A 17,269-nucleotide genomic window follows, 5' to 3' on the forward strand; every position below is an offset into this window, starting at 1 on the left:
CAGCTTTCTCGGCTCCCGCGCCTGTCCACAGGCTCTGCCAAGCGTGTTGGCGCGTCCCGACTTTCCGTGAGGCGGGCGTCGAGGGCCAAGGAGGGACCCGGCGGGGCTTTCCAGAGGGGCGGGGCTTTCCAGAGGGGCGGGGATTGTGAGAGGGGAGGGGCTTTCCAGAGGGGCAGGGATTGTGAGAGGGGAGGGGCTTTCCAGAGGAGCGGGGCTTTCCAGAGGGGCTGGGATTGCGAGAGGGGCGGGGATTGCGAGAGGGGCGGGGATTGCGAGAGGGGCGGGGATTGTGAGAGGGGCGGGGTTTTCCAGAGGGGCGGGGATTGTGAGAGGGGCGGGGTTTTCCAGAGGGGCAGGGATTGTGAGAGGGGCGGGGCTTTCCAGAGGGGCAGGGATTGTGAGAGGGGCGGGGCTTTCCAGAGGGGCAGGGATTGTGAGAGGGGCGGGGCTTTCCAGAGGGGCGGGGCTTTCCAGAGGAGCGGGGATTGCAAGAGGGGCGGGGACTGCGAGATGGGCGGGGCTTGCGCTAGGGGCGGGGCTTGTGCTAGGGGCGGGGCTTGCGCGCGAGGCGGGGTTTGCGAGAGAGGCGGGGTTTGCGAAAGAGGCGGGGTTTGCGAGAGGGGCGGAGCTGGGCCTTCTCACGTGCCCTGCCCCGGATTGTAGGAGACCAGGAGGGGCCAGCAGGACAGAGCCCTGTAGGGCAGAGGCCCCTGTAGGTGAAAGCTGCCTGCTGATGAACCCCAGGGCAGCTCCATAATCAGTTGAAGGCAGGTGCCCCTGCCCATCGCTGCAGGGCTCTCTGGAGAGGGCCTGATCTGTGACCTCTTGATGTGGGCATCCCTGCCTCCTGGGGGCCTTGGAAGGACTGCAGAGCGGACGATGGCCCCACAGGCTCACCTGGGCCTGCTCCATAGCTCAATCACCGCCCCGCCCAAGTCCTCCCCACCCCCACCCCCCCACCCCACCCCCACCCCCCCCACCCCACCCCCGCCAGCTCCCCATGGTGTTGATCCTGAGCACCTCCTAGCACACCACCCACCATGGCAGCGGTCACCAGAGGACTCCCTACAGCCCATTCCCAGCAGGGGCTGGAGTTGCCCGGTCTTTAGGAGACCTGGGTCTTCACCTGTGGTCCAGACCTCTCCGAGGTTAATCAGAACCAACTGAGGGGAGCCTCAGCTTCTGCTCCCGTCACCTCCCCTCAGCTGGCCCCGCAGCTGCTGCTGCCCCAGGGCCACGCACGTGTGGCTTCCTGAATGCTCTTTGCCTGGGGTTCCGCACTGCTCCCTTCTGTGCCTCTCCGTAGTCCTGCCATGTGACATCTTCAAGGAGGACCTCGCTGACCCCCTTCTACCGTGTGCAGGGCCAGCTTCACCCAGATTCCGCCGCCCTCTCTGGCTGTGGTCTCCTCCGCACACGCATCAGGGCGGGGCACCCTATTGTACTAATGCTGTCCCCATCTGTCTCCTCCCCCAGAACCTAGAACAGGAGCTAGGACTCTGCAGTGGCTCCATCCACATTTACCGAAAGCATCAGATAAAAAGCTAGAAATAAATGTAAGGTATAATATTCGATTAAACTGAATTCTTCATCAGTGAGCACCTAAATTTTTAAATTCTACCAACTACCAGGTTGAAGAAGCAAGTCGATAACATTCAGACACAGGAAACCCTGAAAATGAAAATGGTTCAGCCATTTAATTGAAATATAAGAAAATTTATTCCAAAGCCATACCCAAAATGGACAATGAAATGCTTCCCCTTCAAACTCTTAAAAAAAAATCAGACTTGACATTTTAAATATTATAACAACTTGAAGACCTTCTTTGGTCCCTCCTAAAAGTCTGATCGAATTTCATAACGAAAGTGTCAAATGTATATTCTTATTGGTATAAAATGTATTCTAAATGCTAAATATTCAAATAGTTTTATTGTGAAATTGTGCTAGATTTCTGAAATTCTCAATAGTCTGGGGAGTCCCATTGCCACGTGTTGTAAAAGCAGGTAAGAAGATAAATGGTGACACTTCAATTTCAGAGGTCTCTACCTTCCTGATGTGGGCACAGCAGGGCGTGGTGCAGGGCACCCGAGTCCTCCCATGTGGGGACTCTGTGTCCCGCACCAGCAACTGTGGCAATACCTGTCACTTAAAAATGCATAATGCTATCGTTCCTTTCATACAATTTCAGAATCAAATTGGAGCTTTCCCCAGAGTGATGCACTGTTTTCTTCACAGATACCTTAATACATATCACTACTCTAGAAGCTTGGGCTAGTCCTTTAAAGGAAAGGTCAGCAAACTTCTGTCAAGTTCTAGATACAAACATTTTGTTTGGAACATCACTTCTCCGTTGCATGTTCTTTTTTTTTGTTTGTTTAACAAGTCTAAAATTTTAAAAAACACTCTTTCGTTTTGCTGTAATTTGCTAATCCCCACTTTAAAAAACAGAAGTAACTACTCTCCAATTAGATGACTCAAGTGTTCTTAAATGTGAACTTCACATTCTGCGGTGCAAAAAAAAAAAAGTCCACAGCTTCTCACGGCTAAATTTGTAGTTCATGAACAGGAAGTAATGAGTCGGTTCCTGGAGTTGAACTTCATTTTGGTATTCTTTTACATCGATGTCACTTTTTTTTTTTATGGATTTCATTTGATTGGATAATTCACATGTCTACCTTTTTATTGTCTTATTTTGTTAGGGGACAACCTCTCTGTTTGGCCACTGAAATCTGTACAGACAGGAACACTTGCTGCTGATTTAAGTAGATGTGCTCACTTATGCAGCCACAGATACCTGCACAGTGGAGACCACTCTTTCCCTGCAAATTCAACATGACGCTCTCCGCAGTCACAGGAGTCAGTGCAAACCAGCCACAAGGGACTGATTGGGTTCACCACAGAGTTGTTACGTTTGAGGAAAATGTAATTGCAATATGCAATGTCTGAGGACCTGTTAACACAGTGGCAGGCTTCGCTCAGGTGCTCAGTGCCCACGGCCTGGAGTGGGCTAGACACTGATCTGCAAGACATTCCTGTAGCCTGGCACTGAAAATCACCATGTGTGTGTGTGCGCGTGTGTGTGTCCTTTCCTGACAGTGTTATCAACAGATGACGGCAAGCAAAAGGAGCCATTCTTAATTTGCCCACATACCAACAGGTCGGAATATTCTGCAGTTACAATCACAAGAAATTTTACAAAAACATTTACAAGTTTTTAAAGCTGAGAAAATTGAAAACTTTGGTATCCCTAAGAAGAAAGCTCAATCACCCAGTTTTAAACTATAAAAAAAGTCCATTTTTCAGTGCAAAGTTATTGCTGTTGTAGCAATGACACAACAAACACATGAAACAAAGACTAGAAAACACAAAACGTCCTGGAAGTAGTTTGGCCTGGAAAAGGTCCCGTGGCGCTGTGTTGCCAGGTGGTGTGTCGGGTGTGGGAGCTGGGCAGACCCTCTTCTTGCCAACAGACCCGTCGCCTTCATAACTCATCGTGAGACTTCTTAAACGGCCACTGGGGGTGTTGCAGTACCTGGTCGGCAGCCTGAAGGACAAGGCGCAAGAATTCCTCTGCGTCGAAAGAGTAGTTGTTAAACTTCTCATGATCAGACAGAGTTGGGTGGTCACTCTGTGGGAACAAGAGAACACAGATCCACAAACTACTGAGGGTGGGCTTTCCTCACACCCAGGGAAATATTGGACTTTAGCCAAGGCAGCTCTTTCCACTGAGGCTACACATCAGAGGTCGGCAAACTCTAGAACGGTCCAGTGGCAATCAACATCTTCCACCTGCTGACCGTGTGAGTGTGACCACAGGTTCCCAGTCTGTCACTCAGCTCTCCACTGAGCGCCCCAGGCAGACCTAGGTGACATAGATGACCCAAACACAATCGTGGCCACTCCTGGTAAAGTTTACTTCCCAAAACAGCAGAGGACCAGCTGCTGATTCCTGCTGTGTTGATCCACTTGACCTTTCTCTGCCCAGATTTCATAAAACTGTCTTAGAGATATTAGAACTTTATCCAGTTTGCAAATGTCCTATATGATAACTCACTAGTTGGAGAAGAACAGTTTATTGACATTTGATGATCACTCTGTTTTAATAAGCAGTCACTTTAGACTGTTTAAAATGATTTGAGTGAAGCAGGAGGCATCACAATATCACAACTTAAACTATGCTACAAAGTAATAGTGACAAACACAGCATGGTATTGGCATCAAAATAGACATGTAGACCAATGGTCCAGAATAGAAGACACAGAGACAAACCCACATAAATACAGTTATCTCAGACTAGACAAAGGAGCCAAAAACATACATTAGAGAAAAGATAGCCTCTTCAACAAATGGTGCTAGGAAAACTGGAAATCCATATGCAGCAAAATGAAACTAAACCCCTCTCTCTCTCACCATGGACAAAACTCAACTCCAAGTGGATCAAGGACCTAGGAATTAGAACAGAGACCTTGAGCCCTAATAGAGGAAAAAGTAGGCCCAAGTTTTCGTCACATCAGATCAGGCCCCGACTCCCTTAACAAGACTCCTAAAGCACAAAAATCAGTAAGTGGGATGGACTCAAACTAAAAAGCTTCTTCTCAGCAAAAGAAACAATCAGTGATGTGAATAGACAACCTATATTTTGGGAGCAAATTTTTGCCACATGCCTGTCAGATAGTGCACTTATCTCCAGGAATTATAAAGAACTCAAAAAAAAAAACACCCAAAAAACAAATAATCCAATCAATAAATGGGCTTAGGTGCTGAACAGACATTTCTCAGAAGATATACATTCAACCAACAATTATATGAAAAAATGTCCAACATCTGTAGTGATTAGAGAAACACAAAACTACTCTAACATTTCATCTCATTGCCAGTCAGAATGGCAGTTATCAAGAATACAAAGAACAATAAGTGTTGGTGAGGATGTGGGGAAAAGGCACACTCATACATTGCAGGTGGGATTGCAAATTGGTGCAGCCAATCTGGAAAGTAGTATGGAGATAACTTAGAAAACTTGGAATGGAACCACCATTTGACCCAGCTATCCTACTCCTCTGTCTATACCCAAAGGACTTAAAATCACCATACTATAGTAATACAGCCACATCAATGTTCATAGCAGCTCAATTCACATTAGCCAAACTGTGGAACCAGCCTAGGTGCCCTTCAATAGATGAATGGATAAAGAAACTGTGGTATATATACACAGTGGACTATTACTCAGTATTAAAAGAGAATAAAATCATGGCATTTGCAGGTAAATGGATGGAGTTGGAGAATATCATGCTAAGTACAAACTGAGCCAATCCCAAAAAACCAAAGGTCAAGTGTTCTCTCTGATAAATAAATAGTGATCCATAATGGCTGAGGGCATGGTAAAAATGGAAGAACTGTGATTGGGCAAAGGGGAGGGAGGGGAGGGAGGGGTATGGGAGCAGCAAGATGGTGGAATGAGACGGACATCATTACCCTAGGTACATGGATGACTGCACATATGGTGTGACGCTACATCAAGTACAACCAGAGAAATGAAAAGTCATGGTGCAACTGTGTAGAATTAATCCAAATGCATTCTGCTGTCATATATACCTAATTACAATAAATAAATTCATTTAAAAAATAATAATAAAATAAAATGATGGATCTTACCTTCTCTGGACGAAAGATTTTGTCCATCTTTTGCCAAGTGATGTAGTGGATGCCTCTCAGCCGGGCCAGGTCTAAGTAACAGCGTTCATCTTCACAGTTGTATCTGGGGACACAAGGATGTCACAACACCAGGCTTTGTCCAGGGTTTTTTGCCTGGTCCACAATTCTATGTGGGAAAGCCATGTAGTACCCAAATACGCTCTTGCAAAAGCTTTTGTAAACAGCAACAATGAAAAAGATGATATTTTTAAAATTCTCAGAGTTGGGGCTGTAGTTCAGTGGTGGAGTGCTTGCTTAGTATGCACCAGGCCTGGGGTTTGATGTCCAGCACAAACAACAAAACAACGAACTCAATAAATAAATTCTCAGAAGCTTGCCTTAACCTTAACAAAGCAGAGTAAGATCAAGGGGCGGAGAGGACTGGCCTTATTCAGTGGGACCCACTGCCTGTGAACTTGACACTGTCTTGAAACATGTTACGTCTTTGCACAGGTGGAAGCCCCCAGGTCGGGCAGCCAGCTAGCCAAGGCAGGAAGCGGAGCCTGATGCCAGGCTCGGACGCCAACGTCCACCTTTCCTTGGTGACGTTCCTCTCCTTCCTCCTGTTTCCATCCCGCTGCCCCCACTAGGAGAAATGCATTGCTATCCAACTCACAACCATCTGGAGACCTCTCCAACACACACCATTCAAAACGTCTCGCAGAGCATTGGAAGTTTATGACAAGGCTTCTTAAATAAGAGCCTCCTGTTTAAATACCGAGTCACTTCCTTTTAAAAATGAAGCCATTCCACCAAGATATTCAGACACGATGGGGAGAAATAAAATAACAGGGATTGGTGTTAGAGTGTTTGGAAGCAATGATGGGACATGGTCCTGACCACATTGTGGGAGGGAAGACCATGTCCCAAGGTGACCACCGAGGTACAGGCACGCCCTGACAAGCATTTTCTCTGTGGCCTGGACTTCCTGAGCAGGTAGCCAGCAAGCACTAGGGGAAGCGGCAGGCAAGGGTCAGGTCGTGCAGGAGACATACAGATTCCCTCTTTTGTAAAATCTTTCCAGTGCTGTGGATGCAACCCAGGCCCCGCACAGGCTGAGTCAGCGCTCGACCAACTAAAGCCGTACATCCTCAGCTTTAGGTTCTCTCAACACAGTCATTACACTGACTGCTGGAGACGCTCGCGGTGGGAGAGGCAGGCAGGAAGGAAACTGGGGTCACCCTGGGGAGCGAGCCGGGGTGAGCAGGTGAGCTGCTCAGAGGCGCACCGCCAGGCTGAAGAGGACCTCCCAGACTCCCGCAAGGCACCAGGTGCCTGGGAAGACCCGGTGACGCTCAGAGTGACAGCCAGCAGTAGCCACCCCCCAGAAGCCCCAACACTCACAGTTCGAACACGACAGCCCAGTCCGGGAGGAACAGCAAGTGGGTGAGACCCGCTCCGTGCATCCCGATAAATATGTCGGTGTTGTGCGTGAACCTCAGTTGATCCAAGAACGCGAACTTTCTGTAACGTGCAGAACACAAGAGGGTGGGGAGCAGGGAGGAGCCCCGGGCTGGCGCGTGATTCCTGGGGACGTTTGTACACGCGCCTTTCCTGACTGAAGTCACACTCCACCCCTCCATTTTCTCTTTTTCTTTTTGCCAATTTCAAGCATACTCTAGTAATCAACAACTTAATTTCCTAATAATTCAACATTATTCTAAGTATGCTTGTCTTTTTATTTTTTAAATATGTTTTTAGCTGTAGATAGACACAATGCCTTTATGCATTTACTTTTCTGTGGTGCTGGGGGTCGAACCCAGTGCCTCCTGCATACTAGGCAAGTGTTCTACCATGGAGCCACAACCCCACCCCTCACTGGTCTTTTGGGACTTTCATTTCTAAAAAGAACCTTGTTAGCTACCTTATGCAGAAAACTAGTGATGCATGATATCAACAAAATTATATAAATGGATATAATCAAAAAAGCATCCTTCACACACAGGTAGATGGTATTGCAGGGCAAGGCTGAGCCTGAGCCTGCTCCCGTTACCATGAAAAACACATTACGAGGGTTAGAGATGCCATCACACAGCATCAGCAAACTGAAACTGCCTCAGGGTAAGAAGAGGGCTCTCTAAAAATGAAAATGAATTCCCCCTTGTGTGATGCGAGTTCCTCTGTGCCATCTGGACCACGGAAATGCCCTCGGATTCCACCAGCGCACCCTCCTGCCTTTGCTGGAGGCACACCTGACACTTCACATGGGGACAGATCCAATTACACACCTCGCACATGAAGTCACATGTGCATTCTTTCAACACCGACGGATGTGCAAACTCCGAGCCAGACATCAGCCCAAAGCCGCTGATTTCAAGACCGGCCTCAGCAACTTGGGGAGACCCTGTCTCAAATTTCTGAGCCAAACATCAGCCCTAACATCAGCATTTTCATTTCCTTCAAAACTGTGTAATGGGGATGGACCCAGCTACATAACCATGAAGCTCTAAGTGAGAAATGCCAAATGAAAACCTGGATTTGCGTTTCTCCTGGATAACACCGTGGTGTCACAGTGCAAGCCCAGGAGGCAGCACAGAGATACCCTGTGCCCTGACCATCCATGCCACGCCTCCATGCCCGTGTTCACGCTGGGGTCTGACATCCCGCCAGGCCTCCGAGCGCTAACGGCTCCCCTGGAAGAGGGCTCTCCATCACCACAGCCCGGGGGACAGCGTGTGCCACGCGGGCTGCCACTTACCCGTACTTGTAATCCACAACCCGGACTTCAAACATAGGCACCGTCCTCAGCTTATTGGCGAGCTGGAAAAACGGGAAACAGTGGGGACTTTTCTCCCTCCTTCCCTTCTGTCTCACTTTCCTCCATTGGTTTTGAAGCTTCTTGCTTTTGCACGTGGCATCGTTCAGGTGAGAAGTATCCTTCAGGGCCACTGTTCGGAACTCACCTGAGCTCTAATCGTGGCTCCACCCTCTGAACACCCACACCCGCCCCCAACCCCAGCTTTGTAGAGCTTTGTCTGAGGCTGAAAGGAGTCCGCCCGGGGCACAGGTGCTCAGTACGGGCAAGTGCCGCATGCCACCACCCACCACTACAGTATTAGCGGCCACCTACAGTGTTCCAGACATTCTGCTGGTTTTCTTCCCACCGTCTCATTTCAGAACCAATCATCAGTGACATCCTGGAGCCCAGGCTCTGGAAATACTGATGTTTTGGTGGAAAAAGTGTGGAAGCATGATTGACGTGTATCCAAAACATGGCCAGGGTTCTCTCGGTCCCTCACCAGCAGCCACAGTGACCCAACGCTGTGGGTCCCCTCGTCCAGTGATTTCTGCCCTGTGTCACATGGCCTTGGGGCACAGCTGACACTCCACAGCAGTGTCAGCGTTTACAGGGCGCCAGATGGCTGGCTTGGCTCCGTGGGGAGAGCTTGCCCAGCAGGCAGGAGGCCCAGGGTTCAGCACCCAGAACCACCAGTATTATAAAATAAGCTTTCAAAAATGCATTGATGATTTGTCTTTGGTTTGTTTTTTGTGGTGCTGGGGATTGAACCCAGGGGTACTTTACCACTTTTTTACATCCCCACCCCCTTTTTCTAAATTTTGAGACAGGGTTTCCCCAAGTTGCTGAGACTGGCCTTGAAATCACGATCCTCCTGCCTCAGCCTCCTAAGTCACTGAGATTATAGACATGGGCCACCCCACGCAGCTATGCAGGCATTTGTAAGTACTTTAAGTCATTTTACTTAATTCTCACAAAAATCACACCAAAGCCTAGCACAGCACAGGGGTGCATGTCTGTAACCCCAGCAATTTGAAAGGCTGAGACAGGAGGATCCCAAGTTCAAGGTCAGTCTAAGTAACTAAGTGAGGGATATAGTAACTAAGTGGGGATATAGCTCAGTAGTAAAGAACCCCTGGCTTCAATTCCCAGCACCAAAAAACAAAGGAAAAAAAAATCAGTAAATACTATGAAGACGAAGCCCATTTATAAATGAGAGTTAACTTCCTCAGGCTCTCCCGGCTGGCAAACGCAGAGGCAAACTCAAGTCTGGGACTTCTCCCCCAGAACCTGTGCTCTTACCCAGCGCATGCTACTCTGCTGCTACGGAAAGCCACAGGCAGTGACCGAGAACCCCAGCCCCTCACACACCTGGTCCTCTCTCCCAACAGCCCCTGGACCCCCAGGAACATCCTGCTCACATCAGATTGACCCATGTCAATACTTTATCCATCAAAGTCTGCCCCCCCCCCGTCTTCCCAAATCTCTTCTGCTTCAGTCCCACTTACCTGCTCAAGCTGAGAGCCTGGGGGCCACACTCGGTTCTCCACACCTCTCCAGCACCCTGGGCCTGGCTCTGGAACTCACCCCGCAGCCACCATCCTCATCTGCTTCACCCTCCCTCCAGCCATCCAGCTCCAGCGCACACTCCCACACACACTCCCGCAGCCAGAGTGACTGGCGGGTACTTAAGCCACCTTGTCTCTGGGGTGTGTTTGTCTTCAACACAGGGCTGCAAGAAGTTACTAGGAATCCAGCAACTTAAACAGCACAGTGCATCCTTCACAGCTCTGTAGGGTCCGCACCCAACAAGGGTGTCGCAGGGCTAAGGCAGGGTGCTGGTGGGCTGTGTCCCTATGGGAGACTCCCCTCCCCAGCTCCTGGAACCTTCCACGGCTGAGGCTTAGGCCCTTCCCCCACCTTCACAGCCAGCACCCCTGAGCCTCCCTAATCCTCCTCCCCTCCCTCGCCTTCTCCCTCCTCTTCCCCTGCAAGGAAAGATAAGCTGAGATCTGAACCCAGCCAAGGGAAGAGCTCCCCGGGGAGGGGCAGAGGTTGTGGTGGATGGTGGACAGAGTTCCAGGCCATCTGGGATAGCTGCCCAGTGAGGGATCCAGGTGGCCTTCCTATTCTAAGGCAGCACCGGGACGCTGAGTCCACTTGCTGCTGCAACAGCCCTCACCATGTCACCCGCCCTATTCATAGGACCCAGAGCTGAGCACAAGGCAGAGGGAGGGACAGGGGACATTATCCTGCCCACCACACCCTGCTCAGGGCTCTCAACTCACACTGGAACAAAGTCCAGGTCCTGACCTTGGTCCACAGGCCACACCACACCCGGCTCCTCTGAGCTCCTCTGACATCCCCAGCTCCCTGGAGATGCTGCAGCCACATTAGGTTGCCCCCATTTCCAGAACAACAGAAGCCTGTTCCACTGGAGCACCCCACCTCTGCCCGGGAGGCTTTCCCTGGCTGGACTCCACTCTGATGAAGGCTCCTCGCGGGCGGCCCCTCTCCACGTTTCCCTTCACACCTCCCGGTCTCCACCCAGCACCTGGAGAGCTTCCTGCACACACTCCGGCTCCTGAGGTCCCCCCACGGGCTGACCTGCCTGTTCCTCGTCTGTCTCTCCAGCTTCACGGGGCAGGGACCCTCCCTATATTGCTGAAAGCCGGGCTCACAGCAGCTGCTCAGCGGGTTTCCTGTGTGGGCTAGGACCGAACCCAGGGCCTGCCCTGAGCTGCCTCCAGCCCTCCACAGGCTTTCGTGGCCCACGCTGCACTCTGACGGCTACCCTTGGCTACCCTCGGGGCCTGCAGCTCCACGGGCCTGACGCGGCCACCTCACTGAGGAGAAAGTTTCGTGACCTGAGCTGTGGAAAGGGACTGGGATGCCAAGAGGCGAGGAATTCCTAAGACAGTTCCAGAAGTGGACGGAGACTCTGCACCTGTATCTGCTGCCAGGGCCACAGTATTGCCACATGCCATCAACCATCTCCCAGAGACGCCCTGCAAACTGCCCCTGGCTCTCCTGGAGGGCGAGAGCTGCCACTGCGGCCGTGGTGTGGCAGCAGGACTCCAGTTCTGCCGCCCTCCTGGCTCAGCCAGGGCTCAGGGACACTCGCAGCACGGCAAGCTGGCTCGAGCAGAGGGTGGTGTGGGGACTTCCACCCACCAGTCAAGTCCAGCAACTAAACCTGGACAGGCCGTCGAGATGTCCAAAACCCTGGCAGCAGAGTTTCAAACTGAAGATTCTCAAGCGATGTGGAAACACACCGGCCATTCACTGGTCAGGCGGTGAATTCCGTGGGAGGATATTGAACGAGCGCATGGAAAACTAACCTGGTCTTGGTTCAGTATTTTGCGATACCCTGTGCTCCGGGAGAGAATGGTGACTCGAAGTTTTCCGTCCTGTAATCAAAGCGAGAATGGAAATAATGGCACACGTGTCTGGATGGACGATGGACACCCGGACCTAAGATGTGGTTTCCATAGGAGAAACCCGACCAGGACGCCCCCGGGACGGTGCACGTTTGGCTGGACTCCCCACCTGGCTCTCAGGGAGCACAAGGGTGTCCCCCTGAGGAGCACAAGTGGCATGTCTACACAGTGGAATGTGACTCAGCCCCAAGAAGGAATGTCACCCTGCCACGGGGGACACCTTGGATGAAAATGGAAGAAATGTGTACAGTGAATCAGCGAGGAAAGAGGACTAAGTTCCAGCACTCTGAAGCACTGCAGGTGACCAGCTTGACAAGAGGCCATCGCTATGTGCTGGGAGACAGGACCAGAACGCTCCAGGACAGAGCGCCTGTGAGAGACGGAGGGCGTGGCCCATTCTGTCCCTTGATCATCACACTTCGTATCATGTATCCAAATATCACAACGTGCCCCCAAATACGCACCGTCGTCCTGTGACAGTTCAAAGTGACCACCTCTACCTCAGCCACCAAGACCGACCTGTTCCCAACCCCGCGGCTGGGCTCTGGGTCGGCAGGGTGGGCTTCTGGCCGGGGTCATGAGTGTGTGTGTGTGTGTGTGTGTGTAGGGCATCTGGGAGAAGGTGGGAGATGTGGCCACAGAAGGGGACAGAGCAGGAGAGGAGGTGTGCAGGGGGCAGCTCTTTGTGGACGTTTGCTGAGGCCCACAATCAGACGGCCCCGTCTGAAATCCCAGCCCAGGCTACGCTGTCTCCTGGTCCTTCTTCCCCCGCCAAGGCCATGTTGCTTTTCACTGGGTGGCAAAGGTCAGGCCTCCCCCAGGACCCACAGGGAACGCACCCTTACCTGGGGGCCCTCTTGCCTGATGTGCAGTCTGTGGAGCAGGTGCTGGGAGAAGGCCCTGAACAGCCCCGTGTGCTGGCAGCCGGAGATCTAGGGGATGCACAGGAGGCATGGCGTGAGCGCCTCTGCGGGCCCAGGGGCTCTGCGCTGTGCACCGGCCACCCACAGCCACTTACCAGCGGGGTGTTGTAGAAGAGCCCGTACTGCATGCGGGGCAGCAGCGAGAACACGGCGTCCTTGAAGCACACCTGAGAAGGAAGACCCGATGAAAGGCAAGAGAACAGAGAGCACTGTCATCTTGGAAAGCTCATCTCCGTTTTGCATTAAAATACTTTGTACAGCAAGCCATTCCCAAGAGAATAAAATTCACATTTTTTTTTTTTGAAAAGCTACCAAAAAAAAAAGAAGAAGGCTTGCACAAGTATATGGTCAATGAAACAAGAACTCTAGTTACAACAAAAGAGACCAAGACATGAGAAGCCAACGGTGAGCGCTCACAGAGACTCCCATTACGTATCTGCAGGCCGCAGCTATTCACAGAGAGGCTTCCCGTACCCTTTTGGAGTCGTAGGTCTTCAAGTGTATGACGTCGTAGTCCGTGAAGGCCTTCCAGGCCTCGGAGAACAGGTCCCTGTATCCAGAGGAGCTCTGGGAGAGGAACAGGACAGCGGGGGTCAGGGAAGGGCACGGCCGGCTTCTCAAGACGGCTGCAAAACCCGACGTTGCCCGTTGGTACAGAGTCACGCTGGGATCCCTGTCAAGCCGCGCACACACAGGACAAGCAGAGCTGCACAGGGGCCGAGCCACTCTGCACAGGAAGGACAGACGTCCTCTCAGCTGCATGGCAGCTGCCAACAGCTCTGCTCACCCCCAGCCTGCATTCGCACGTCTCCGAAACCACAGCTGCGGGGGGGGGGGGGGGTTCTGTGCCACGTCTACGTGCGCCACAGATGCACTCAGCACGGACATGGCACCATCTGTACGCATGCTCACCCGCTCCATGAGCAAAGAGTGTCAGAGCGGCATCATGCTTTACAGACACGTCATAGCGAGAAAGGGTTCCAAAACCCTAAAGTCAAAAAATACAATGCCCCCAAATAAACTTTCCCTCCTCTAACATTGTTCTTGTCAGGTCTTTTGGTCACAGCAGTGATGAACCCGACTAAAACAGAAACCACATCAATACTAAACCCAAGAATGGCACACACTGGTCTCCCCTTACTTTTCAGGATTAGTTGGCAGGATTTCGTTCTTCATTATGTCTGGGTGGAACTGCATTGTGTGTATACACCCCATTTCCTTTGTTCATGCACCCGTTGATGGACACCTGGGCTGGTGCCATGGTTTGGCTACTGTGAATTGTGCTGCTATAGACATGGGTATGCATGGATCTCTGTAGTAGGATGACTTTGGTTCTTTTTGGGGGGCGGTCACTGGGGATAGAACTCAGGTGCACTCACCCACTGAGCCACATCTTCAGCCCTATTTTGTATTTTATTTAGAGTCAGGGTCTCACTGAGTTGTTTAGTGCCTTGTCGTTGCTGAGGCTGGCTCTGAATTCAAGATCCTCCTGCCTCAGCCTCCTGAGCTGCTGGGATTACAGGCGTGCGCCATGCCCAGCTAATTCTTTGGGATAAATACCGAGGAGTGCTATGGCTGGGTGGTGTGGTGGCTCCACACCCAGTCTTTTAAGGAGCCTCCAGACCAATTTCCATGGTGGTTGTGCTAGTTTATAGTTCCAACAACAGTGGGGGGTGTTCTTTTGACCCATATCCTCTCCAGGTTTTACTGTGGTCTGTATTCTTGATGGATGCCTTTCTGCCTGGAGTGAGATGGAGTCACGGTGCAGTTTTGATTTGTATTTCCCGGATTCCTAGGGATGCTGAAGATTTTTTTATATGTTTGTCACTCATTTTTTTTTCTTTTGGAAGGTGCCTGTTTAGTTCATTTGCCCATTTATAGAATCGGGTTGTTGGTTTTTTTGGTGTTTAAAAAAAAAACAACACAACGCACGTCACTGTCACGAGCCAGCCTGGGCTGTGTGTGTGAGCTGTGCACATTTGAGCACAGGACGGGACTGGACTGACATGGCTGCTCTGACTGGGCTGTGTGACCTGTGTGTCCTGGTCTCTTGCTCTGCCTATGATCCCACACAGCACGTGACATGGGTGTGGCCTCCCAAGACGTCAGTCAATCTGCTGACCCCAAGACATCACCACCCCCTGAAACATAACCCCTTGCCTTATTTGGGTGGAACTTTCTCAAATGTCTTCCCCCTAATAAACAGGAGGGTTTCAGGTGAGGTCTCTCCTTTGCTGCCTCTCTTGCCTGCTTTGTGGGAGCTGAGGTGGAGGAGCCGTCACTGAACCCCAAGAAAGGTCTGTCCTGTCTCTGTGTGGTCACTTAGCAGCCAGCCCAATTCACCTGCAGTGACCCTGACTGATCCAGTCGTGCGTCACAGGTCACCACTGAACCTCTCCCCATTGATTGAATAAGACAGAGTCCTGCGAGGGACTCGCCCAGGCCAACTGCCATCCCCTGGGGGACCATGGAAATGGAGAAGGAAACTTTTGAGACCCACACCCCTCTGTGGTGCTTGAACTCACTGTAATCGGGTGTGACTTTCACAGCTGGAGAGAAATAACAAACCTCCTAGTCTGTGAGAGGCCAGCCCCCCCACCGTCGGTGTCCCCAGAGAGGCGTCTGGAGGACAGTGCCTCTGTGTGTGCCCAAGGGAGCGGCTGAACTGCTGGACTGGACAAGCAGGGGCCAGAAGGCCCCAGGGGCCACCTGGTGGCGGCATGTAAAGTGTCACCAAGGTCCGACCGGTAGCTACAGCCACCTCCCTGTCCACGGCAGAGGACTCCCCTGAGGCCCTCAGCACCGACTCTGGCAATACCGTCCACCTGGAGGGTGCAGGTCACAGTCTGCGGGTCACGCACTGGTTATCTAAGGCCCGGCCAGCACAGAGGAGCTCAGCACCCACCAGACCCACTGCTCCTCACACCTGCCCTGAGCTCCCGCAGCCTGGACTCTGGAGTGACTAGCGGCTGCCTGCTGCCCAGGTGGACACCCCAAGCCATGAGCAAGGGCCCTCGACTGACAGCACAGATCGCGACGGATGCCGGGGCAGTGGAGAAGCAAGGTGACAGCAGGACAGCCACCCAGCCCATGGCTTCGCCTGCCCTGCTCGTCCACACCAGTCAGGGCCAGACTGCCCCGACCTCATGTGTCCAGAGACCAGGTGGCTATGATCTTCACATGGCCACATGCCTCGTCCCACCCCACTGGGCGCACAGAAGGCCAGGTGCAGAGGCTGGCTCAGCTTGCCCGAGGCCACCCGAGGAGACACGAGAGACCCAACGGAAGCCTCTGGAAAGTGTGGGGGAAGCTTGCTGTGGACTCGTGGATTGTTGAGAGCCACAGCAGAAGGGGCCCCAGCAAACTTCCAGCTTCCGGCTGATGATTGGCTCACAGCGGCCCCAGCAACATCTAGCTGATTGGCTCCTCTGCGGTGATGCTCATTGGGCTGTTTCCCTGCCCTTTCAGACCACGGAGCTGCTCATTGGGGGACTTTTTTGGCTCCGCCCACGTGACCCAGCCAATCGGCCTCAAGAGCAGGAGGATTGTGGGAGGTGGGGAGAAGCTTGTGAGGGAGAGGGAGGCTTGTGGAAAGCAGGTGGTGGCAGTTGAGGCTCTGAGGGTTTTTCCTGAGAGGCTGTTTTGTTTGGCGTGTGTGGTTCTAAAAATAAAGTTAGTTTCTTTTGACAGGTGGCTCCTGATTGTGCCCAGCCAGACTGCGGCAGTGGGTCCTTGCACACTGCACAGGAAGGCGACGAGGCACCCAGGGGGTTCCAAGCCACAGCGGAACCCTGGCCCCTCGCTGGCTGTGCACCTTCCAGCACTCCCTGCTGGCCGGGCCTCCCTTCCTCTGGAAACCGCAGTGAGAACCCTCGTCCCCACACGCCCACAGCAGAGTCCCTCGTCCATGGGGGAGGAGGGCAGGCAGGGATGCGAGGGCAGGTGTCCTGTTGTAAAGGGCCAAACCGCCTGCCGAGCCACGCAGGGCCTCTGACGGATGTCCTGACCGGCCTGCGAGCACTCGCACCGAAAGAAGACAGGAAGGGACCAGGAAGGGACCGACTTCCTCTGTGCTCAGAGACCTTTCCAGGAAATGGATGGGGGCGGGGGCAGCAAGGCTGGGACACAGCCTTGGGGGAGCAGGAAAGGGGAGTGCAGGCCCCGGGGCACAGTGCCCACTCCCACGGACTCCAGGAAAGGCCTGGGGGCGATGGCCACAACCTCCCCACAGCCACAGAGGAGCCCTGTGACCCGGGCTCTTCCTTGTCTGCCGGGAACTACGTGTCCAGTGCCCTCTGGAAATGACAATGGCCCGCGTCAGCACTGGGGAGCCAGGGACCCCGGCTTAGGCTTCCCTGGCACCGTGACTCTTGGCACTGGGCATGGCTCCTGCAGGGATCTGGGGGCCTTGCCAATGCAGCTGTTCCTGGTGGTATTGGCCCCTGGGCCTCGAGGCTCCTCAGCCGTGGCAATGGTAC

General features: G+C 52.6%; 1 protein-coding gene across 3 annotated transcripts in view; it reads right to left on the reverse strand.

The window, feature by feature from the left end:
• Positions 1–1,678: 1,678 nt before the first annotated feature.
• Eogt (EGF domain specific O-linked N-acetylglucosamine transferase) overlaps positions 1,679–17,269 on the reverse strand; it is a 30,432-nt gene continuing 14,841 nt past the window's right edge. For all 3 annotated transcript variants that reach the window (XM_046425481.2, XM_046425482.2, XM_058573024.1), the window contains exons 12-19: positions 13,266–13,358; positions 12,887–12,958; positions 12,714–12,800; positions 11,770–11,838; positions 8,390–8,451; positions 7,036–7,155; positions 5,653–5,755; positions 1,679–3,628 (exon numbers count right to left, since the gene is read on the reverse strand). In XM_046425481.2, coding sequence (XP_046281437.1) covers positions 3,482–3,628; positions 5,653–5,755; positions 7,036–7,155; positions 8,390–8,451; positions 11,770–11,838; positions 12,714–12,800; positions 12,887–12,958; positions 13,266–13,358 — 753 coding nt within the window. In that variant the 3' untranslated portion in view covers positions 1,679–3,481. The remainder of the gene's footprint in view (positions 3,629–5,652; positions 5,756–7,035; positions 7,156–8,389; positions 8,452–11,769; positions 11,839–12,713; positions 12,801–12,886; positions 12,959–13,265; positions 13,359–17,269) is intronic.

Source organism: Marmota monax, unplaced genomic scaffold (assembly GCF_021218885.2).
Source record: "Marmota monax isolate L192 unplaced genomic scaffold, Marmota_monax_Labrador192_F-V1.1 WCK01_AAM20220418_F8-fsc00028, whole genome shotgun sequence".
Taxonomy (NCBI): Eukaryota; Metazoa; Chordata; class Mammalia; order Rodentia; family Sciuridae; genus Marmota; species Marmota monax.